The sequence below is a fragment of the Cervus canadensis genome, chromosome 33 (genome assembly GCF_019320065.1).
Source record: "Cervus canadensis isolate Bull #8, Minnesota chromosome 33, ASM1932006v1, whole genome shotgun sequence".
Taxonomy (NCBI): Eukaryota; Metazoa; Chordata; class Mammalia; order Artiodactyla; family Cervidae; genus Cervus; species Cervus canadensis.
The window spans coordinates 23,097,684-23,122,010 of record NC_057418.1 but is presented as its reverse complement, the minus strand read 5'-3'; the positions used below and the strand labels follow the sequence as shown (position 1 = coordinate 23,122,010).

Genomic DNA, 24,327 nt, shown 5'->3' with positions numbered 1-24,327 from the left:
ACAGATTCATGCATGCCACTTCCCTGGAGTAACTCTCTGCTCAGCTGCCTCCTCTGAGAAGTGAAGAAGGGAAGAGCCAGCCGGGGGCGTTTCAAGACCTGGATTCAAGTCCAGGCTGTGCTCCTGTCATCGATGACCAGGGTCAAGGCACTGCACATAACTCCTTATTTTCAGGGTGTAACGCTAATAAAAAAATACATGAAAAGGCTTTGAAAAATGAAATCTGTACACAAATGTAAGGTGTTCTATCCTTATAGACTAACTGCGTGCGTGCGTGCTAAGTCGTCTCAGTTGTGTCCTACTCTTTGCGACTCTACAGACTGTGGCCCTCGGGGCTCCTCTGTCCATGGGATTCTCCAGGCAAGAATACTGGAGTGGGTTGCCATGTCCTCCTCCAGGCGATCTTCCCAACCCAGGGATCGAACCCAAGTCTCTTAAATCTCCTGCATTGGCAGGTGGGTTCTTTACCACTAGTGCCACTTGGGAAGACTCATAGACTATGCAGAGGCCTCCCCATTGGAGTATTCTAATGCTACACCCTTAGGAAGCATTTCCACTGGAAGAGTTAAACATGGAGCCAGGCTCTGCTGATGGTGTGGACAGGCAAGCAAGGACGATCCACAGGTGGACAGGAGGTGAAGCCACTGGCCTGTTCCCTGCAGAGACACAGCCTGGAGCCCTTGTCCTTTTGTGCAATACACGCCTTGAACCATCTGAGACTTTACACGCCCCCTCCGGATCTCATGCCAAGTTTCAATAGATTCTCTCACTGATCCTTTTCTCAACATTGCTAAATATAAATGGCCTGATTTGGGGGCTTTTCAAAAGTTCTATTCACCTTCTTCTCTGGTGTTAATAAGTAACACAATGATCAGGCAGAAGCAAGAGTGAGAAGAAAGGGAGCTGACATCCAAAGGTGTTTTTCAACCCATTAATAGTGGAAACAGAGAAATTCAGGGGCCTACATTATCCAGGTCACTTCATCACACGTTACTCAATAGCCTCAGTATTTACTTGGCACAAGATCCGGGGCGCCCTGGGGTCAGTGGTGTCTCCTCCACTCACCCATTACACAGGGCAAGGGTCAGGGGAGGGACTCACATCAATGAGGCTGGACTGCGAATCCACACAACTGCCCAGGGTGGTCCCCACCCTGCCCTCTTGGAAGGGTGGACACATCCCCCCTGGAGAGTGAGCCTGCAGGGGTGGTGACAAGCTCAAAGCTCATGCAAGAAATGGCTCCTTTTTCTTAGGAAGGTGTCTGTGGGATTAGTAAGAGTGGGGATAAAAAAATGGTGGACTCAACCCAAGTCAAATGTCTTGGACCTTGGTCCCTCTGATGTTCCCCAGCCCACGCTGTTGGATACTTTGGGGTTTCAAAGATTATTAGACATTAGGAAATTTCTCTGGTGGTCCAGTGGTTAAGACTCTATACTTCCAAAGCAGAGGGCACACAGGTCTGATTGCTGGTTGGGGAATGAAGTTCCCTTATGCTGTGGGGTATTTAAATAAATATTAAACATGGAAGGTCCTTTTAAAGATTGGGTTTTGTGACTATCTGGAATAAGAGCTGACATGAGATAATGGCTAAAAATGCTGGTTGTACTGCCACCGCTAATGTTTTAAAATTATATATACTTGCTCAGTCTCTTTACTTCTCTGAGCCTCAGTTTCCTATCTGTGATATGGGAAGAGTGGGAGTCCAGCCTAATAGGATGGCTGCAGAATCAACAAGGCAACATGAGTGAATGACAATCCTGGTTCACTGTAACTCCTAACTCAAAGGTTATTCGATGTCCTTACTGCCATTACCATATGTTACTGGTTTAAAGTGCTGGAAGAAAAAAAGATCTGTCAACTGAGAATTCTATATCCAGCAAACCTGAACTTCAAAAAAAAAGAAAAAAAAAGAGGGGGACTTCCCTGGTGATCCAGTGGTTACAATTCCACTACAGGGAGCAGGGGTTCCAGAAAGATTCCCACATGCCATGAAGCGTAGCCAAAAAAAGGGAAAAAAAGGGAATTTGCATGTTAAACATTTGCATATTAAAAAAGTAGGAGTTCATTGCCATTACACCTGCTCTACAAGAAGTGGAGAGACACTAGTTAGTTAACTCCAAGCCGTGTGAGGAAATACAGATTTCCAGAAAAGCCAGTATTCTTGTATTTTTGGTTTGTAACTACAGTTGTAATTTCCTACCTGATTTAAGACAAATGCATTAAAAGTCATATTAAAAAAAAAGTATAGAAAAAAGAAAAAGCACTCATGTAAATGGCTAATCTAGTCCAGTTTAAAAGCTAATGTTTCCCCACCAATCTTGGGGAAAAGAGTATTTTTTCAAGCTCTCCTATGTATAATACGCATATATTTAGAATTTCCCAATTCACTTTTTAAAGCCTTTTGTAAGGCATGCAATGTACTGAATTTAAAGTGGAAAATGACTCTGAAAAATTAACTTTTGCTCAAAAAGCTTGGCCTACTTTGATCCTTCAAGTGTGAAAGACCTATATTTTCCCCTTTACTGTTAGGGCTAGTTTTGACAATCTGCTCAGAAGGAGAAACAAGATACTCTGAGAAAAACAAAATAAAACGGCTCTCTTCTTTCTGGGTTATTTCTTATACACACAGCTGGGACTGACCCGATTCATTGCAGCTGGAGGCCGTTTTGCCATCCTCCTCCAGCTGTGTCAGAAGAGGCTTTTCAGCCAGAGGAGCGTATGGGGTGTGTGTGTGTGTGTGTGTGTGCGTGCACGTGCCTGTGTGTGTGTGCATGTGCGTGTGTGTGTGTGTGTGTGTGTGTGTGGATGGTGGAGAGCACAGCCCTGAGGTGCCAGCCAGCCTCCCTATCCTGGAGAGAGGAACCACTCCGTCTCACAAATACTCCATACAGAACATTTCCTTCTAGCATCAGGGTGAACTCCCCGGGGTGAGAAAGAAGGCATCTCTAAATGTAGGTCAATTCTCACAGGGCAGATGGCTGTCCCCTCCTACATCGGGGTGTCATTTCACTCCAGGGTCCTGAGGAGCTGAGTAAAAGGCCTACGTCTGGGTGCAGGAGGGAGGGCAATTCCTTAGCTCAAACCAAAAATGTCATACCCAATGCTTTAGCTCACCAACAGCTGATGCTCTATAGAGTGCGGATAATCTGGACCAATGCCCAGACATTCCTCTCCTCCCACCATGTAAATGCAGAATGCATCTCAAAGCCCAAGAGTGATGCTCCAGAATGAAGCAGAAAACTTATTCTTAATTGTCAATGATACACTCAGAAAGGCATAAACTATAGCTTCCAAATACAGAAGCCCACTCTGTTTTGTGTAGTGCTCTAAAAAGGCAAATCTCAATCCCTCACGTTCTGGGTCCACAAAAGTTTTATATGTAATCAGTATGCAAAGCAAGGAGATCAAACCAGTCCATCTTAAAGGAAGTCAACCCTGAATATTCACTGGAACGACTGATGCTGAAACTGAACTTCCAATACTTTGGCCACCTGATGTGCAGAGCTGACTCACTGGAAAAGACCCTGAGGCTGGGAAAGATGGAGGGCGAGAGAAGAAGGGGGCAACAGAGGATGAGATGATTGGATGGCATCACTGATTCAACAGACATGAGTTTGAGAAAACTCTAGGAGACAGTGAAGGATAGGGAAGCCTGGCATGCTGCAGTCCAAGGGGTTGCAGAGTCAGACATAACTGAGCGACTGAACAACAACGGTATTCAGACTATCCTTAGATTGTCGGGTTGTTGATAGAGATGAAATCCATCTCTATTTAACTAACTAGATGTAAGTATCCCTCAAAATCGCAGGAAGGAATACTATTCCTAGAAAGAGTGATCAGTAAACCAGGAATTCCCAGGAGACGCGACCTGATGTGAAGTGGCTGCTGAGAGGACACAGGCATCAGGGAAGGAAGAGGTCCATAGCCACGGAGTTGAGGACCAGATGGTGGGCCTGGACTGGCCAAAGCTGGACACACTCTCTCAGGGACACTGTCTCTTAGTTTTGTTTTTGATTTGGTTTCCTCGGCCTCCATGTATTGTTGGGAGACCTCAGAGACAGACGGACTCTCCTTATACCCAGCCATACATTGGAAGCATGTGTGCCAGGCTTCAAATAAGGAACCCTGGGTCCTACATTTTTATTACCTCCTTACAAGTGATTGACCCACTGGCCTTTCCATTTCCACGTCAAGGATCAACTGCACATCTGTAGGGTGAAACTTGCCAGTGACCTTCCTGACTCACCATCCGCCGCAGCCAAGCTATTACTGGGGATGTTAACAGGTGCCAAGTCCTGTGCTAAGCAAACCGGCGGGATCACTGAATCCTCACAGCAGCCCCGAGATGCAGGGAGTATTAAGATCCCTGTTCTACACATGAGGAGACAGGCTCAGAGAAGTTAAACAACAATGAAGGCTTCAATCCACAGCTGTTTGCACCAAAACTTGTTATACTCTTTCCCAAGAACACAAATGTTATCCCAAGCGTTCCTACTGGTTGCAGCAGGTCATGACTGCTTCGAGGTCATCCCAAATTTGGAAGGCTACATGTAGATTTGGAGGTGGTATACAGGGCTCCAGTGTAAGTCACCACCTTATCCCTAAAACCCTCATCCCTCTGGTTTTCAAAATCCCCCACCAGATGCCCAACAGGGCGTCCTGTCCCATGTCAGGGATAAACAGGCAGGAAAGAAACGCTTTTCAAAGAAAACATCATGTGACCTCACAGCCATAATCCTTTGCTTGTTCTTTTCTCCCTCTGATACTTGTCACTGTTCATAATGATAAGTTAAATGGGCCATTTTTAAATGTACGTACAATGCACTATAATCTTAAAATACATTGTTGATGGCATTAAAAAACAAACACCAATCTACTGTTAAACATATACTTTCAGTGTTTTTCAGTGAAGGCTTTCAAGGTGTGCGATAAGGGTGGACACAGCCTGTCCCATTCAGGTCTCCCAGGACACTAATCTGTGTCTGGATATTCTTTGCACCATTATCAGTTATTATCACCACAGTCTGCAGAGGGCCCGATGACCCTCTGAATCCAGGCCTGGCAATGGCCTGTGCTTTAGAAATAAAATATAGGAATGAATGAAATGAAATCAAAGTCACTCAGCTGTGTCTGACTCTTTGCTACCCCATGGACTGTAGTCTGCCAGGCTCCTCTGTCCATGGAATCCTCCAGGCCAGAATACTGGAGTGGGTGGCCATTTCCTTTCCCAGGGGATCCTCCCAACCTAGGGATGGAACCCAGGTCTCCCTCACTGTAGGTGGATTCTTTACAATCTGAGCCACCAAGGGAGTCCAAAATATGGGATTAGTGAAAAGTCAGATGTCAGGCAAAAGCATGGAGGTATACCAGTGGGAGGTAAGTGACAAGTGCAGTGCTAGCTGCTAGCACAAAGAAAGGAAAGAAACAGCCTTTATTCCGTGGTGGGAGGGGAGCCTGCTATGTGTAAGTGGACCATGTAGAGGGGGACAAATAAAGTTTAAGGACAATTATGGGAAAGCTCAGTAGTGGTCACAGGATTGGAAAAGGTCAGTTTTCATTCCAATCCCAAAGAAGGGCAAAGAGGGTTCAAACTACCATACAGCATCTCAGATGCCAGCAAGGTCTCAAAATCCTTCAAGCTAGGCTTCAGCAGTACATGAACCAAGAACTTCTAGATGTAGAAGCTGGATTTAGAAAAGTCAGAGGAAGCTCTGGCAGAGATCAGATTGCCAACGTCCACTGGATCACAGAAAAAGCAAGAGAAAGCCAGAAAACCCTCTATTTCTGCTTCACTGACTACGCTAAAGCCTCTGACTGTGTGGATCACAACAAACTATGCAAAATTCTTCAAAAGAATACCAGACCACTTACCTGCCTCCTAAGAAACCTGTATGCAGGTCAAAAAGCAACTGTTAGAACCAGACATGGAACAATGGACTGGTTCAAAATTGGGAACAGAGTACATCGAGGCGTATATTGTCACCTGGCTTAAATATTTAACTTCTATGCACAGTACATCATGTGAAATGCCGGGCTGGATGAACCACAAGCTGGAATCAAGACAGCCAGGAGAAATAACAATCTCAGATATGCAGATGATACCACCCTAACGGTAGAAAGTGAAGAGGAACTAAAGAGCCTCTTGATGAGGAGAGTGAAAAAGCTAGCTGAGAACTCAATGTTCAAAAAACTAAGATCATGGCATCCAGTCACATCATTTCATGGCATATAGAAAGGGAAAAAGTGGAAACAATGGCAGAGTTTATTTTCTTGGCTCCAAAGGCACTGTGGATGGTTAACTGCAGCCACGAAAACAAAAGACGCTTGCTCCTTGGAATAAAAGCTATTCTTAGACTTAGACTGAGTATTAAACTTAGACTGAGTATTAAAAAGCAGAGACATTACTTTGTCGACAAAGGTCTGTATAGTTAAAGTTATGGTTTTTCCAGTAGTCATGTACGTGACAGTTGAACCATAAAGAAGGTTGAGCGCTGAAGAATGCATGCTGTTGAACTGTGGCGTTGGAGAGTCCCTTGGACTGCAAGGAGATCAAACCAGTCAATCCTAAAGGAAATCAACCCTTAATATTCATTGGAAGGACTGATGCTGAAGCTGAAGCTCCAATACTTTGGCCACCTGATATGTAGAAGTGAGTCACTGGAAAAGACCCTGATGCTGGGAACGATTAAGGGCAAAAGGAGAAGAGGGTGACAGAGGATGAGACAGTTGGATGGCATCACGGACTCAGTGGATATGAGTTTGAGCAAGCTCCAGGATATAGGGAAGCCTGGCTTGCTATAGTACACGGGGTCACAAAGAGTCAGACAAGACTTATCAACTAAACAAAAACAATGAAAAGCCTGTAATCTCTCTTGCCATATTTTTGGCTATAAAGTTGAAACAATAAAAGCAATAAAAGTTGCCAGTCTCTAAGATTCACAGTGGAACTGCTGTAAGTACCAAGGACTTAAGGTAAAAAAAAAAAAAAAGTCCGTGCAATGTCAGCTTTTAAAGAGAACCTCCATAGATACAGGGAAATCAGAATGTTGCCCAATTTCTAGATTCTCAAGAGAGTAAAGCCTTGCAATCATGGTTCTCAAAGTTAGAATGAGCTTTATCCAAATAGTCAAGGTGATTTATTTCCATAATAAAAAAGTACTTTGAAAGATATCTTTGTTTTTCCAAAATACAGATACAACTAGCAAAACTATCTGTGGCAGCTGTGAAAACACTGAATTGCCAATGAAGGCATTTTTCTCTTTTTCGTCACAGCTGTTCAGTTCAGGGCAAGTTTACTGTCCTCTTCCATTAAGCGTCCCAACCCAAAATTCTGGGCTTTAAAGTACAAAACACTGTCCCTGAATTTTCTTGAATAGCCTGCCACCATGTGGCGACCACTAAAAAAATCACATAGTAATTGCAAGATCATGTTCCAGGACTGTTTCCAAACAAGAAAGAACAAGGTATAACAGATCCACTTGCCATTCAAACATTACAAACCCCAGTCCATTTGCCTTGGTCCCCAGGGCAGGACTACAATTTGCTAGTCTCCATCCTCACGCTGCAAAGTGAGGAACATGTATTTTCAGATTTTGGTAATTTATTGTGCTTAATGCACTTTTAATGTAAAATCACTTTGCTTGACATTTGTGAAATGAATAGTCAGTTTTTGAAATTAAAAACTTTATGAAACTATTTCAAAAACTTTAAGAAACTATTTCAAACTATTTCAGTGAATTACAATTCTTTTACACCTGGATACCCTGCCCATTGCCCGGTTTAAGAAAAGGTATGACCAACACAAGCGAAGGTCCCCGAATGTCTTCTCCATCTACATCCACATGTTTGTCCCATCACGGTTTTCCTGAATTGGTTCAGTTTCTGCTCATTTCCTTATTCTTTTCCTTTATATGTATGCAGCTCTAAAAATGTATAGACAGTATTGACTTTAAATCTTATACAAATGGGGTTAGATGAAATACATCCTTCTGCAACTTGCCTTATTCCAATGAATAATTTAAAAAAATTCTTATTGGTATTTGTAGCCCTATGCTTCTTCAAAATTGCCTTGTTTTTGTCCTGTTCTCCCATGTAAGTTTTAGAATCAATTTGGCAAATTCTACACAATAATATTATGTCAGGATTTTGATTCAAATGTAGAGATTAATTTGGGAGAGAATCAGTATCAATATCTTTAAGAGAGTGAGTCTTCTAATCCATGAAATGGTATCTCTGCTTTTAACTGGGTCTTCTTAATGGCATTTATAAAAATTATACCATTTCTTTCAAAAGGTCAGAAATAACTTTTGTTAAATATATTCCTAGGTACCTTATATTCTCATTGTTATCATATGTTGTATTTCTTTAAAAATTAATTTTATAACTGTGGGGGGTGGTGTTTAGAAATGCAATTAGCTTTTGCCTGTTGATCTTATATCCAAGAACCCAGATGAACTCTTAGTAATTCTGATATCTGGGTTTTTTGTGTGTGTGTGAAGTAATTCTGATATCTTGATAAAGTCTTCTGTACTTTTTACATAAGTTTATTACTCAGGATTGATGACATTTTGTGTTTTCCTTTCCAATCATCTTTTTCTTTTCTTTTTTCATATTACTGCATTGTCTAGGAATTCCCACACAATGCCAATGAGGAGTACTGATAACAGGCACCCTTGTCTTTTCTAATTAAAAAAAGAAATGGTTCTAGGGAATTCTCTGGTGGTTCAGTTGTTAGGACTTGGTGCTTCCACTGCTGGTTTTGATCTCTGGTCAGAGAACTAAGAACTATTAATAACAAGCTGTGCAGTGCAGTCCCCCCCAAAAGTTTTTCATATTTCACTGTTAAATGATATTTTCACTCTCAGTTTTTATAGACATTTTATCTGATTAAGGAATTTCTTTAAATTCCTAGTCTAAGATGACTTTTTAGAAAATCTCATAATGAATATTAGGATTTATCTAATAACTTTTCTGTGTCTACTATGGTCAAAGTATAGATTTTAATCTGATAATGTAATGAATTACATTAAGACATTTTGATAGATGTTAACCCTCTTTACAATCTCATGATAACCTCAACCTGGATTTTATTTTCTATTTTGCCAGTGGTAACTTCATCTATGTTCACAGATGAAATTGGCCTGTAATTGTCCATTAGCATCTGGTCACTGTCTGCATTGGGAACTCACGAGTTACGAAATGTTCTGTCTTCTCCTATCTGTTTTTTTTTTTGACTGTGGTAGCTCATTTATAAAACTATTGTCTTTTTGTCTGCTTGTTTGACTTTTGTCTGCTAGACTGATTCAATGTCTTCATCGTTATATACTATTCAATTTTATGTGAATCCATTTTTACAAGTTTTCAGATTTATCAGCATAAAGTTGCTCACCTTTTTAAAAAAATAGTTTTTGCTTCTATGTTTATGTATCCTTGTTCATTCCTAACATTGCTGGTGTTCTTTTTTCGTCTCAATCATTTTGACTAGTGATGTGTCTATATTACTAGACTTTTCCAAGAACCAATTTTGGCTTTGCAATAGAAATCTCTGTTCTTTGCTTTCATCCTTTGAGATTTTTCTGCTGTTCTTTCTCTAATCTCTTATATTAAAACGCTTGATCTGTGCATTTCCAGTCCTCCTTTTCTCATATAAGCATTTGAAGATACGTTTTCAACATGAAAGATGCTTACCTTGCCTTGAAGCTGAGGTGTTTTCCACTGCGAGCTCATTGTCATGGACCCTTTTCTCTGGAACAGACATTGTAGGGTGGCTTCCAAAGACCCATGTGCTCCTATTACCAAGATCTTCTTTCCATCTAAGCTGACACCTACCCACCAAATGAAAATTCAGTATTATAATCCAAACATCAAAGTCTTCGTCCCATACAGCTTTTACGCAAGGGGGAAAAAAGCCTTTAAAGTAGGATTTACCAGTGGGTGTTAAGGAAGGGACAGTGTCTGGGCTCTCAGGAGCGCAGGGCCCACCATTTATCCAGGGGGCCGGGAATAGGGACGTATTCGACCCCACAGCTCTCTGGGACAAGCTGCTTTTCCACCACCAAGTTTTCAATTTCATCCACATTAAACTTAGTAAATCCCCACTTCTGTGGCTCTTCCAGCAACCAGGGAACTTGAACTTCACCTGCTCCTTGTTCTGCAGCTTGGTGCGGATGGACATTATGACCTGGCCAATGTGGACGCTGGCCATTGCACCCTGGCGCTTTCCAAAGGCACCACGCACCCCTGTCTGGAGCCTAGACTGAGGACGGCATGTCAGACATGAAAGTCCCCTGGAAAGGGCTCTCTCCAAATGGCAATCCAATCCAGTATTCTTGCCTGGAGAATCCTATGGACAGAGGAGCCCAGCGGGCTACAGTCCACGGGGTCATGAAGAGTCAGACAGGACTGAATGACTGACACTTTTACTTCAAGGTCCCTTAGGGCAAACCATGCAGCCAACAGGCTTCATACACCACCCAAGAGGCTGCTGTTTGCAGCCACAGCAGGACCCCCCCAGCGAAAATAGCACCATCAGCTTCATTGGCTACAAAAAATAGCCTTTTAAAACTTGGCCCTCTGGGCACCAGACTTACAATGACTATAAGCTGTAATTTATTCTTTCTGTGCAAATTTTATAGTGGGGTGATGCAGAATCATCATCCTAATTATTCATATGATAGAAAGACACTATCTATTCGTGTTATCTCAGAGATTTGAGGTTAATGACTGTTGTCCTAAAGGTGTATCTTGAAAGTTAGTTTTCTAACAAAGCTTTGGTATATATTTTAGAATTTTTGTTTACTCATTCCACGTTTGGGTATAGGGGAGGGACATTGGTCTCTTTTTCACTCAAGCTAGTGCAAAGAAAAATTTAGTTTGTTAAAGTTTTATGTATTCAGTTATAAAGTCCTTAAATATAGGAAAGATTCAGCAATAATTTACTTGTTAAATGTGATAACTAAGAAATTATTCATTTCTAAGTCACTGACATAAAAGGAGAGAAAGACGGAAATTAAATACTGATACTGAAAGTGATACTATTCACTGATAAATCTTAATCTAGGTTTTTATACCTTAAACTATATCTAACAGTCATTTAAACTATATATCTAACAGTCTATATCCAACAGTCATTTAAGCCTTAAATATAAATCTTATCTAGGTCTACACATTGACAGATTTGAGGAGTTGAAATGTCTTTCACGGTGGTTATTTTGAGAGTTTCATGAGAGAGGCTGAGAAAATGTTTAACACGTAATGTGTTAATGAGTTATTTAATGTTTAACAAGGTTAATCATTTACCTTTGCCAATTTCTCTTTAAAATTATAATAGTTAATCTTCTTAGAAAAATCTGCCATAGTCATACGTTTCTGATGAGAAACAAAAAGAGCTGACGCTGAATATCACTTCGGTGTTTCAGTAAGAATCTTCCAGAAACAAATCTTTACTAAAACTCACGTGAATACCAAAAAACACAGAACAGCAACACTTCTAAAGAAGCATTATACCTGACTTTTCAAGAAGTTCAATTACAGCTCTGGCCACAGGTGAAATAAAACACTCATGGGCATCTCCTCGGACCAGCTTCCCCAGGTTGACATCCGTTAATCTGAATCCAAAAACAAGGGAACAAGTGAGTTAAAACTTGGCCCAAACTCACTCCTCTGTAAAGCACATGTAGTAATCCCAAATAACAGCCAAGTCAATATTTGATATAATGAAAAGAAGTTTATCTTTTAAAGCAGGACAAGAAAAAATTAACTATAAAATCCTCTCTGTACTCGTTTCGGCCTCCACCCTCCCTCCCAGCCCTGCAGTGTGCACCTGCATGACACATTAACCAGAGGTCCTCAAGGACAAGACTGCCTGCTCAACCGAAAAGATAATTTTTAAAAAAATTCTGACACTAGCGACGTAACTTCTTAAGAGAACAGCGTTCGTTCCAGCTCTGTAGGGGGTCATGGTGACTTGGGGGTTTCATCTGGACTATGGGGCTTCCCTGGTGGCTCAGATGGAAAGAATCTGCCTGCAGTGCAGGAGACCCGGGTTCAATCCTTGGCTCAGGAAGATCCTCTGGAGAAGGGCATGGCAACCCACTCCCAAGTATTCTTGCCTGGAGAATCCCACGGCCAGAGGAGCCTGGTGGGCTACATCCCACGGGGTCACAAAGAGTCAGACGTGACTGAACGACTAACACTTTCACTTTCTCCTCATCGGGACTCTATCCTTAGTGAATTTTATGTAAGGCATCAGTGCGTCATTGTGATGTGTTATCCTTTCTCTCGACAATGTGTATGATTATCTGACTTCTATCCATATGACTATCTGACGTCTATCTATATGACTGTATGACTATCTCTGACTTCTAACAGAGGAACAGTTCTCAAAGCTTCCTGAGAATCTGCTTGCTAGGTTATAATCCTTGATTTGGCTCAAATAAAATTCTCTTTTATTCCTTTTTTAACTTGATAGTTCACTGAATTTTTGTGGACAGATAGGCTATATTAAATAATTAAATAGAAATTAAAGAGTGGGCAAGAAAAATATAAAATAAAGAGCAGGCAGGAATAGAGGCCATCGGCTTCTTAGAGCGGCCCTTCAGGCGATACTAATGTGGTCCCTATGGGTGTTCTGATTTTGCTTGGCCAGCCCGTCTGCAGCTTGAAGCCATGCAGGGCTTCACTGCACAGCTCCAGGGAGCTCATCTCAGTGGACTACGCAGAAGGGTGGCCCTGGATGTGTGCATCGCCATGGTCCTGAAGCCAAGCCCACTTTACCCTGAAGGAATTTAAATCTCCATCAATATCAAAGTCCAGAATCAATCCTAGAAATCGGGGAGTGACCTCACAAGACTTGGATTAAAGGTCTGACTGCCACTCAACATCAGTACTCATCTCCTGCAGAAATCAAGGGGAAAAAGGAGGAACCACATCCTTTCAATGTCTTGAGTCCTTTCTTGTCAAATCCAGGACAAAATAGTCCCTAACTATTTAGCTTAAACTGATGCTCTCAATACGGGTTAGTAACAAAATGAGGATACTTGGGAAAGGTGTCATACTCCTCTTTTTATGAAAGATTGAAAACTACACCTTGATACCTTGAGGTTCTGGAGGTTTCCTAACTAATTAGAGCTTCTTCTTTCTTTATGGTTTGTCTGCTACAGGATCAGAGATTTTCATGACAACTTTTCTCCCTGTTTGAGTCTGCCCTAAGTCCCAACAGAAGGCCTGAATAATGGCAGAATCTGGATGTGTCAGTGAGGTGGTGATCCATTCAATCTAGCCCCTACAAGAATAATATTATAAATCTGCTTACCACCCTGCAATGCTAAGTAGGTTCTTTTAGGTCACAGTACATAAATCTCTTGTTTCCACGGAGGAGAATGAGGTTTTCAACTTTTAGGAAACATTAGGAACTCCCTATGCGTGGGTAGTATTCCTTGTCCCTTGAAGCTTATGTCATGACATGACACACATCCAAGACCAATGTCAAGGCACCTGCTATTCACAGTTTTTCCCTTCAAACAAAACCCTGCATTATGAATGTAAGGGCTTGCTTTGTTTTTCTCTACTGGCCTGGAACTGAGGAAGAATACTCTATTGCTGGTGAAGCAGGTGTCTAGGTTTTTCTCTAATCTGGTAGAATTATCAAGGAAAAGTTATTTGAAGAGGAGAGCAGGCTAAGGACTCTGTAAGTCAGATAGGACCTTCTCAAATGAATATGACTGGTTAATTCCAAAATGGCACCCAAGCACTACAAAAGGGCAAGGGTATTTTCCCAAACATGCACTTTCTTAAGCAGAATTTAAGGCCCTCCAATTCCTGAAATATTTAAAATTATTCCTTTCAAATCTTAATTACTGACATAGTTGAAAGAGCAGAGTTTTCAAAAATTCACCGTAAAAAATCTAGCAATGAGTGGATTGTTTTCTTTTATATGTTCTTACCCATCCACATCTTTTTCTGGTTTCAAAGCATTGAGGATTTTGTTGCTAAATGAGGTCTCAGCGATCTGAAGGGCAAGGCCATGTACTCTGGTGTCTTCATTAATCTTCAGGATCTCATCTATAATCTAATGGGAAAACTATAGTCAGTTGTGCAAAAATAAGACCCAACAAAAGGCATATTATATTAAACATGAATTCATAAAAATGTATGTGTTCCAGTTTCTTCTTGTCCTTGTTGAAGACCTGGTGTAAAGCAGAAAGAAATCTATGTTCCCTTCTCACCACATTTATAAAAGCTTGGCTGAATTTTTAGTGTCTTTCTTAATCACTATTCTCTACCAGAACAGGACAAAACAAAACCAAAGTTCAACAATTAAAAAAGACACGAGATGCCACAAATGAGAGCCGTAAAAGACAATTCCCTGTCCACAATCAGATTTGAGCCCATCTGATGCTCTCTTGCCTACCTGGGAACAAGGCCAGATACAGACCCCACAAATTCCCATCTTTTGTCCATGAATAACTTAGCTGAACTGCTTGTCCCCACTGACCCATCAGAATAAAACTGCTTGTAAATCGAACTTTAGGTAAGTTTCTTTCCTTCCCTCTGCTTCTTAAACTTTGATCTGTGCTATGCTGTGTTTAGTCACTCAGTTATGTCCAACTCTTTGTGACCCCATGATTGTAGCCCACCAGGCTCCTCTGTCCATGGAGATTCTCCAGGAGAGAATACTGGACTGGGTTGCCACGCTCCCCTCCAGGGGATCTTCCCAACACAGGGATTGAACCCAGGTCTCCTACACTGTAGACACATCTTTACCATTGGAGCCCAAACATTGACCCCGCCTCAGTCTGACTGCCAGGGGCACAGTCCAGCCTCCACTTTCAGGCTGGCTTCAGGGTAAAACATTCTTTCATCTGCTATCTTATCAAGCCACCCTTTCTTTCATCACACTGGCTTCTTTCCAGCCTTCTCTCCCCCTCCCTATAAAAGACAAACCTTCTGCCTACCTCTCAAAGGTATGTAGAAGTTATGGGCAGAGTACATTTCCTTAACAGGCCCGTTCCCCACCTTGCAGTAATTCTTTTGGATTATATCACTTCTTACTGAGTCTGGATTTATTTTCTCTCTGACGCTGGCTAGAATGTGGACTCTTGAGAGTCCCTTGGACTGCAAGGAGATCAAACCAGTCAATCCTAAAGGAAATCAATGCTGAATATTCACTGGAAGGACTGATGCTGAAGCTGAAGCTCCAATACTTGAGCCACCTGATGCAAAGAGCTGACTCACTAGAAAAGACCCTGATGCTGGGAAAGATTGAGGGCAGGAGAAGGGGGGCAATAGAGGATGAGATGATTAGATGGCATCACCAACTCAATGGACATGAATTTGAGCAAGCTCCGGGAGATGGTGAAGGACAGGGAAGCCTGACGTGCTGCAGTCCCTGGGGTCACCAAAAGTCGGACACGACTGAGCAACTGAACAACACAACAATAGAATGTGGGTGTGATCTGTAGAGTTGAATGGGCCATCTTGGATATGAGGCAGCACAGCAAGATTCTGGAAACCTGAGTATCTAAGGACTTTGTGATGCCACCACACTAGCCAGGGATCCCCTACTTCTGAACTCTGGTGGTGGTGGTGGTTTAGTCGCTAAGTCGTGTCCGACTCTTGCGATCCCATGGACTGTGCCCTCCAGGCTCCTCTGTCCATGGGATTCTCCAGGCAAGAAGACTGGAGTGGGTTGCCATTTCCTTCTCCAGGGGATCTTACCAACCCAGGAATCAAACCCGGGTCTCCTGCACTGCAGGCAGATGATTTACCAACTGAGCTATGTGGGAAGCCCACTTCTGAACTTTATGCACCTACAAAAGACTTTAGTGCTATTCCCGATTATTCACAGTTTTCATCACTGCCATAGCCAGTCTGAAGAAAACCTAGCCACAGAAGGGTCAGACACCAGGATGGCCCTGGTTTAGTGTCCGAGGCCCTACTTATGGAGTGCAGCTTCTCCCAGGCTTGAGATGACACATAGGAGGGCTGACATCCCTGCTGGTGGACACAACTATAGCACATACAGTTAGCACTGAAAGAACCTATGGTGGTTTTTTTATCAGCTGCCCCAAACCGCTTAAAGATTCACACAAAGTTAGCTGGAAAAGGATCTGGAAAATGATCCCATCCTTTATTTTATCAACGCGGCAACTGCGACCCAGAGGAACCAAAGGATGGCCCAAGGTCAAACAACCCAGGTCAGGATACCACAAATCAGAACTAGTCCTCCAGACACTGACAATACCACGAGACAATGCTGTTGCTACAGCTGAAGAAACACAACCAAAGTGACCATGTCATAGCTCATGTTGTCAACAGAAACACATGGAGTGTGCTAAGTCACTTCAGTCATGTCCAACCCTTTGTGACCCCATGGACTGTAGCCCACCAGGCTCCTCTGTCCATGGGATTCTCCAGGCAAGAATACTGGAGTGGGTTGCCAATTTCTTCTTCAGGGGATCTTCCCAACCCAGGGATTGAACCCACGTCTTTTAAGTCTCCTGTATTGGCAGGTGGGTTCTTTACCACTAGTGCCACGAGGGGAGGCCTTATTGAGCAGAAACATAGGGTAAGGAGATAGAAAACAAGGTACTGGGACTTCCCTGGTGGTCCAGTGGCTAAGACTCTGAGCTCCCAATGCAGGGGGTCTGGGTTTGATCCCTGGTCAGGGAACTAGATCCCACATGCCACAAGTAAGAGTTCGTATGTCACATCTCAAGAGCCTGAATGCTGCAACTATGAAGATCTGATGTGCCACAGCTGAGACCTGGTGTAGTCAAATAAATAAATATATTAAAAACAAAACAAAACATGCTACTACTATATAGCACAGGGAACTACCTGTAATAAACCATAACGCAAAAGAATATGAAAAGGAAGATACAAGTATATATGTATAACCCAATCACTTTGCTATACACCAGAAACTAACACAACATTGTAAATTAACTCTACTTTAAAGAAAAAAGAAAGAAACATGATAAGGGTCAGATCACAGAGTATCTACACTAGTGGGAAAAGTGAATTCTTCCCTCCAGAAGTTCAGCCCCGAGAAAAGGCTTGGTCAATTCTTAGCATCTCTTGCTGAGAGGTCTACTAGGACTGAGGGGGAAGAACACAAAGTTAAGAGTCATGTGTCTTGCTGTCTTACCTCATCTTCCCCGCTCTCCGCAGGCAGGCAGATGTGGGTGATGTTCAGACCAGCCTGCAAAGAGTACACAGGGCGAGTTTGTCACTGAGAGAAGATGAATGTACCACCCAAAAATTAAAATGCATTTTTGAAAATCAACAATCCTTACCTCCTCAGCCAAATTCTGGTTTACTTCTTGCATCAAGTTATCATCACCTGCCTTGGGAGAGGGGAGACAGAAGGAGAATGTATTAAAGATCAACATAAAAAGATCTTGAATAGGCACAGAACAATACAAAGACTAATTCTGTGATCATGCATTATCTAACAACAAAGACAATAAAAGGGAAATGCAGAACAAGAATCTTATTGCTCATAAAAGGGAGCTAATGGCTGGTCTTTATTAACATGACAATTTCTCAGGCTTTCAAGTTATATTTCTTTTTAAAATAAGAATCCTCACAGGGCATATACAGCCACAATCAGAATCCACTTCTAAGTGAGGAATGCCAAACAGGGGGATTTAGGTGACTTGCCCTTCAGTGAAAAGCTATCAAGTAAGCTGAATTCCAGGAGGATAGGCCCTTGGTTCACTTTTCTTTCCTCTCTTCTCACCTGCCTATCTCTGCAGGAACAGACTCCAAAGAAAGCAAGTGACTTGAGCATAGCTCTCTGGTCTTGAAATCACAGCACTGATGAGGCAGCTCTTCTGATACATTAAACGCATGCCAGGAACAATAGTGGCAGCTCAAGTGTTGGGCTGTATTAGCTTACAGGCTTGGCTCAGCTCATCACTTGCCCGCACCTGGCATCACCTGGTGTGCCAACACAGGTGGCAAATAGTGCCAACTGTAGCGGGCAACGAAGGGTCCAAAGTCAGAAGACAGATGTGGAACTTGAAGTCCTTCTGACATGCCATGGCTTCTGGCCCTTCAGACTCAAGGCAGGCTTTAGAGACTAAGTAGTAAGATCACCAAATATCGTGTCTCAGCAAGCTTCTGTCTTCCATGGAAACAAAGAGGCGTGCTTTTCCCCGTTCCCCTCAGATCACATCTGATAAGAATTTATACTTGGCCACAGTATATCCTGCATAACGCAAGTTATGAGAGCATCTACCTCCCGACCTCTGGAAGTTACCCACACCAAAAGGAGACAGACGCAAACAAAGCGGTACCTGACCTGTAACCCTGAAGCAGCAAAATGACCAGATAAAGGGGGAAACAACAGCATTTCCAGTTGAGGCTTCTCCTTCCTCTCCTAAGCCCTAGTGGGATGTCGGTGATGGGAAATGCAGGTGGATGTCTGTGTACAATCTAGATTGAAAGACACCGGGACTTCTCTGGTAGTCCAGTGGTAAAGAGTCTGTCTGCCAACACAGGGGACACAAGTTCGATCCCTGGGCCGGAAGATTCCACATGCCGCAGAGCAACTAAGTCCATGTGCCACAACAGACCACGTACTGATTGAACCCAGGCATCAAGAGCCCATGCTCCGCAACAAGAGAAGCCACAACAATGAGAAGCCCACACACCACAACTAGAGAAAGTCCATGCGTGGCAGCGAAGACTCAAAACAGCCAAAAAAAAAAAAAGACATCATAAAATAGAAACACAGGACCACATTCTCAGCTTACCTGAATAATAGCAAGAACCGGCTTAAAGGTAGGGGTCTTTTCTTGCAATAAACTCAAAACTTCTTTCGAATTCTGAATGACTTCTCTACATTGGGAAAGAGAAACAACATAGTCAGATCTAGGTTTGACTAGAAAGGGAGGGTACCACCCATTTTCTTAGAAGGTCTCTTACTCTAATTAGACAGCAAAAGGGTGCTCCTCCGGGTATGCACAAGGTCAGGGGGATGCCCAAGAGAGCAATCATGAACTACTTAACCCGACATAAAATATGACAACCTCTTAATTTTCAAAATAAGCGGAGGCAAACGAGCTGGATGCGAATGGTAATTTTCTAGGGGTGACTTTTTCTCTTGCATTTTCTAAGTTTACTGTACTAAGAAGTTTGGGTTTCTTGGTTCAATAATTCCCTTTCTCCACCACACTCCTTCCACTCCAGAAGAGTTTGGGTCCAGGGGGAAAGCAAATCTGGGGGGGGGGGGGGTAGTTACTAATACAGGGGATTGTGGAGGGGGTAAGAAGTGACTAGTCAGGATATACTTTAAGCTCCTGAGTTTACAGAAGGGATGGGAAGCAAAGGCTGCAGAAACAGTGGGGAGGTGGAGGGATCAGATATTCTCCCGACACCTCTCACAGAAGGGGCCTTTGACTCCTCTGGGCCCCTCAAGTCTGCACTGGAACCTCCTGAAAAATAGCAGGGGCCACCTTCTTCTTAGCATCCCCCAGGTGTCAGCTCCCAGGGACAGGGGCAGGCCGAGATAAACATGGTACAAGGCAGGCTCTCTTTCTGTAGCTTCCTGGGAGGAGCCATTTCAGAGACCACTTTCCACCACCATCCACACAAAATGTTCCTTACTTGTATACAATCAAGAAAGTCGGCTCTTTCAGATGAATTTATTTACAGAACAGAAACAGACCCTCAGACATAGAAAACAATCATATGGTTACCAAAGGGGAAGAAGGGAAGGGGGAGGGATAAATCGGGAGTCTGGGATTAACAGACTTTACCCTATATGAAATAGACAAACAACAAGGACCTACAGTATAGCACAGGGAACGACATTCAATATCTTGAAATAACTAAGGAATCTGAAAAAAAGATATATCTGTACTTATATCTGGGCTTCCCTCATGGCTCAGACAGTAAAGAATCCGCCTGCAATGTGGGAGACCTGGGTTTGACCCCTGGGTGGGGAAGATCCCCTGAAGGAGGGCATGGTAACCCACTATAGTATTCTTGCCTGGAGAATCCCCATGGACAGAGGTGCCTGGCAGGCTACAGTCTGTGGGGTCGCAAAGAGTCGGACATAACTGAGCAACTGAGCACATATATATATCTATATATACACAGACATATATATGTACTGAATCACTTTGCCATATAACTAAAACTAACACAACAACATTGTAAATCAATTACATTTCAATTAAAATTTTTTAATTAAAAATATTAAATAATTAAAAAAAAAAAGAAAGTTGGCTCATTTTCCTCTCACAGTAATAAACAAGAGGCTTAGCTGAGGCGGTACCCAAGCTTCAGGGCTTAAGATCATCTTTAAGTTTTATCTCCCATCTCCACCAGAGTCTTGCACACACAACAGTTTTCAAAAACTGCAGGGTGAACTCCCAGCCAGGTCCCATCAGCAGTAAGTGGCCATAGACAAAGGAACGGGGCAAAATGGCCAGGCGCAAAACTCCCCCCAGTTTTCAGAGAAGAAACTGACGAACATAACTGGCAGGCACAGCTCCTTATTAGGTGGAAGAGGGGTGCTCGGAAAATGTTTATAGGCCTCAAAACTTTACCAAGATGAGCCTTTCCACTGTCAGCTGAGCCAAAAGAAATGGAAAAAATGAGCATGCAGCTGTCTACAAACCAGGCAAGTTTTTGTTTTTAATCACCTGGGATAAAGCAACTGGATTCCCAGTGAAAAGACTGTATTGTTCTGTTGAACTATATATGAAAATTCACAGATCACCTTATAAATGAGCCAGAATCTTCTTTGTAGCAAAACGTGGCTGAGGACCACGTGCTATATGCAGATTCCCTGCTTTTCTTATGTTTATGATTATTTTGGCCACACTGCTTGGTGTGCAGGATCTTAGATGGAATCCAGGCACCCTGCAGTGGAAACTCTGAGTCTTAACCACTGGGCCACTAGGGAAGTCCCTCCCCACCTTTCTTGACTACGAATTTGGGCTGTATTGGGTCCTCATTTCTGTGTAGTGTGGGAAGGCACTGGAGTGTGGGTCCCAAGTGGTTCCTGGCAAGAAGGATCAGCCAAAGAGCGTGGGAAAGAGAACAGCTCTGTGCCTCAGCCCATCAAGTTGGACTCCCTAAGTCTGGGTGGGGCCTGGAATGTATGTTCTCAAAAAGGAGTGTCTGGGTGGCTCTAAAGCTCTGAGTGGAAATAGCCCCGGACCCAAGCTCAGGCTTTGGTTGACCAGCATGGACAATTTCCTGAGCCGTAAAGAACCCAACTGTAAGGGCAGGAGCTCTACAAGGACTCTACCTTTGTTCTTATAATTGTAAAATGTTCTTCTGCGCCTCTAAGCTACACTTGAACACTGAAAACACGCCTTACAAAAGCACTTTCCCCAGAAAACACCTGCAGTTCCTACCATTCCAATAAATGAAACGCTCAGGACTACAGAAGCTCAGATCTGTCACCAACTCAGCTACTTGACTAAATCCCCCAAGACTTGTTACATGTGTAATGTATCATTCTTTGGGGTTACTCATTATTCCTACAGTGCCAAGCAAAGCAAATAAGGAGTTACCAGGTTCAATAAGTCTAAAAAGTTTCTAATCAAGAGATTTTTTTTTTTTGCCCTGGTGAGAAAAGTTGTCCTGTCAACTTCTAGTTGGAAGGAGATTTTTGCCTCCTATACTGTCTTCAGACTCTTACCTTGAAACCAAATCCCCCTAAAACCTCTTATTCAATTCATGATTAACCTATCTAAAATTTTTGTCCAGTTTCCTGTGCCCTTTGACTTTAATCCTGTGCTAAATAAACTATCAACCAGAGCCAGATGACTAAAATTGTTATTGGTAATCTCATTAATGTGCTAAAATTGCTATCATAAAAATAAATAAGATTGCTATCATAGATCTCATTAACCATACACTCAGGAGATGAGCTAACAGACTCCCACTCAAGGATCAGCCAGCCAGAGAAGCATAAACGGAAGACATGCTGATTGTCAAAGCTACAATGAAGAAATGAAATGTCACAAGATGACTAATTCCAGCCTTTCAGTTCTTCCCCTTAAAAAAAAAAGAAAAACAAAACAAAATGTTAACTCAGAGACCAAGCTGGAGTGGATCTGAGGCTTGTCCTGGACTCACCTGCTTGGTACCCTACAACAAACGTTGTATTTGCCTACATCACAACCCCATGTCGGTGGATTGGCTTTGCTGCGTATTTGGCCAGCGTTCCCAGTTCAGTCTGGTAACAATCCCTTAAGGTGAGCTCATTGCTTAAAACCTAATGACAGGAAGAGATGAAACCTCAACTTTCACAGAGACAAGGGTAAGCTAAACGAAAGGGTCCTTGGAGTCGCAGGCCACCTCAAGAAGTGCTTTGGAAACAGGCATATTCATTCTCAGAATGAAGGCTAGAAGGAAAACAGCTATGGCTGAAGGCGAACAGCTTGCTCGGGGACTGGCATCCTGGAGTTAGGAGTCCTGGTGAGGGCTTTCCCGCCACCCCCAGGAACGTCCGGAGCGCTTGCTCTACGCTATCTGGGTCCCCAGCTAACACACTTCTCCAGACCGGACTCTACTTCCCTTTTCTCCGCCGAAGGGCGAAGAGGAGCGGCTAGGATGTGTGTGAGGGATCGGGGGGAAGGTGGGTGGAGGGGGACCCGCGAACATCTCCGGGTGGAGACAGCGGAAGGCCTGACCCGGGGCTCCCAGGGTTCGCCTCTGGCCCTCGAGAGACCTCTGGAAACAAGCTGCGCTGGGGATGCCGTGCCCGCCGTGCTGCGACGCCTGGAACCAGACGGCCCCGACTTCGACCGCCTCCAGTGAGTCAACGGGTGGGCCGCGCCGCAGTCCTCCCAGGCGCCGGAGGCTGCGGTGATGAGCGCGGACTTCAACGGCAGTCACAGTCCACGGCGCGCAGATAGCGTCTGGGAGGCGGAGCCGCTGCGCCAATGGGCGCGGATCGCTGGGCCATGGCTGCGTCCCCCTACTCCCCCAACCCTAGCCCCAAAGCGCTCCAGCCCCCGACCCCGGATCCGACCAGCTGAAGGGCGGAGCAGAAGGTGGAGCAGGCGCCCCTCCTTCGCGGGGGCTCCCACCCTCGCCGCGCCGCGCCGCCCCTTTCCTGCCCAGGCCGCGCCCCGCGCAGTTGCATCAGAGCCGGCGGCTGGAGGCGCACGTGGAGCGCGGCACGCGGTCTGGGCTACGCAGCACCCGCTGGGGAGGTCCACGCCCTCCCGATCCCCCGCCCCCGGACCTGGGCTGGCCTGGGGAAACTCCGTTCTCGCGCTCGCCTAGCCCATCCTCCGGATGCCCGCGCTGCCCGCCCCTCCCTAAACCCCGACCAGCCGCCATCACCCCGAAAAGTTGGCACCAAACACTACAGCCCATGCTCAGCGAACCTCCACGGAGGTTCCCGGGGGTCGGCCGAGACTCGAGCACTGCAGCCGCCCGCCTTCTGGGTACCTCGTAACCACCCCCCCCCCCCCCCGCCAGCCCCCCGCCACTGCCAGGAACCTGGGCGGCGGCGAGCGCCGGACACTCACCGGACGATTGAGTCCCGCGCTGGGGGCGCCGGGCTGCCCGGGCCCTGGCTGCTCCCGGCCTGGGTATCCCGCAACCGCTGTTGCCCGAGGAGACCCTCCCCGCCGCCACATCCGCCGCCCCCGCCGCTGCTGGCGCGACAAAGGGATGGCAGGCGGCGCGGCGGGCCGGGGGGCTGCGGGCGCGCGAGCCGGCGCAGGACGAGAGGCAGGCGCGCGCTCATGGCGAGGCGCGAGCGGTGGCGGCGGCGAGAACCGGAGGCGGCGCGGGTCCTCCCGCGACGCGGAGATGCGGCTGCAGACCTCGGAGAGGCAGCGGCTCACGTCTCTGCCGTGGGGTGGCTGGGCGGGCCGGTAGCGGGGCCAGAGGCTGGAAGGACCTGGCTTGCCTTCCTCGGCCGACGGGGGCCCCTAGGGGGCACTGCGCTCGGTGGCCGTGACGTGGGGAAGGCGGGGGCCTGAGGGGCGCGGGGCTGCTCTTCCAGCTGCCTGGACGCCTGGCTTTCGGGCAGTTTTGAGTCGCAGGCGAAATTTGATTAGGGATAAAAATCAGAGGAGGGTGGGGTGTGAGGATGGGCCTGCCGCCCTGCCTCGAGACCCTACGTTCTTCCTCCGCCTCGGATGCAGATAACATCCTGCCCGCGGGTGTCAGTTTGCTTCCTAGGAGGGCAGTTGGTCTGGGTGCTGACTGGATTTATCAGGCTGGAGGAGACCAGTGAACGGTGTGTGGGCCTTGGAGTTCACAAGGTGACTTCGCAGCCTTAAGCAGGTGACAACCTCTGAGAAGCTTAACTGCCTCAAAATGAGACGCTGTGTTTAAAAT

At 44.8% G+C, this 24,327-nt stretch overlaps 1 protein-coding gene and 1 non-coding gene across 6 annotated transcripts in view; both read right to left on the bottom strand.

Moving 5' to 3' along the window:
• The window catches only part of MTHFD1L (methylenetetrahydrofolate dehydrogenase (NADP+ dependent) 1 like), a 174,146-nt gene extending 150,126 nt beyond the window's left edge, over positions 1-24,020 (bottom strand). For 2 of the 5 annotated variants that reach the window (XR_006267200.1, XM_043456896.1), the window contains exons 1-7: positions 23,508-24,020; positions 18,762-18,846; positions 17,298-17,348; positions 17,150-17,203; positions 13,944-14,068; positions 11,506-11,606; positions 9,688-9,824 (exon numbers count right to left, since the gene is read on the bottom strand). Coding sequence is in view for 4 of the 5 variants with exons in the window: in XM_043456896.1 (XP_043312831.1) it covers positions 9,688-9,824; positions 11,506-11,606; positions 13,944-14,068; positions 17,150-17,203; positions 17,298-17,348; positions 18,762-18,846; positions 23,508-23,728 (774 nt within the window). In the remaining variant the exon portion in view is untranslated. The other 3 variants (XM_043456897.1, XM_043456899.1, XM_043456898.1) reach the window with 3 other exon arrangements.
• On the bottom strand, positions 10,416-10,546 carry LOC122434253. The gene has a single exon (XR_006267323.1). It is a non-coding gene; the product is annotated as a small nucleolar RNA SNORA70 (small nucleolar RNA).
• Positions 24,021-24,327: the final 307 nt, after the last annotated feature.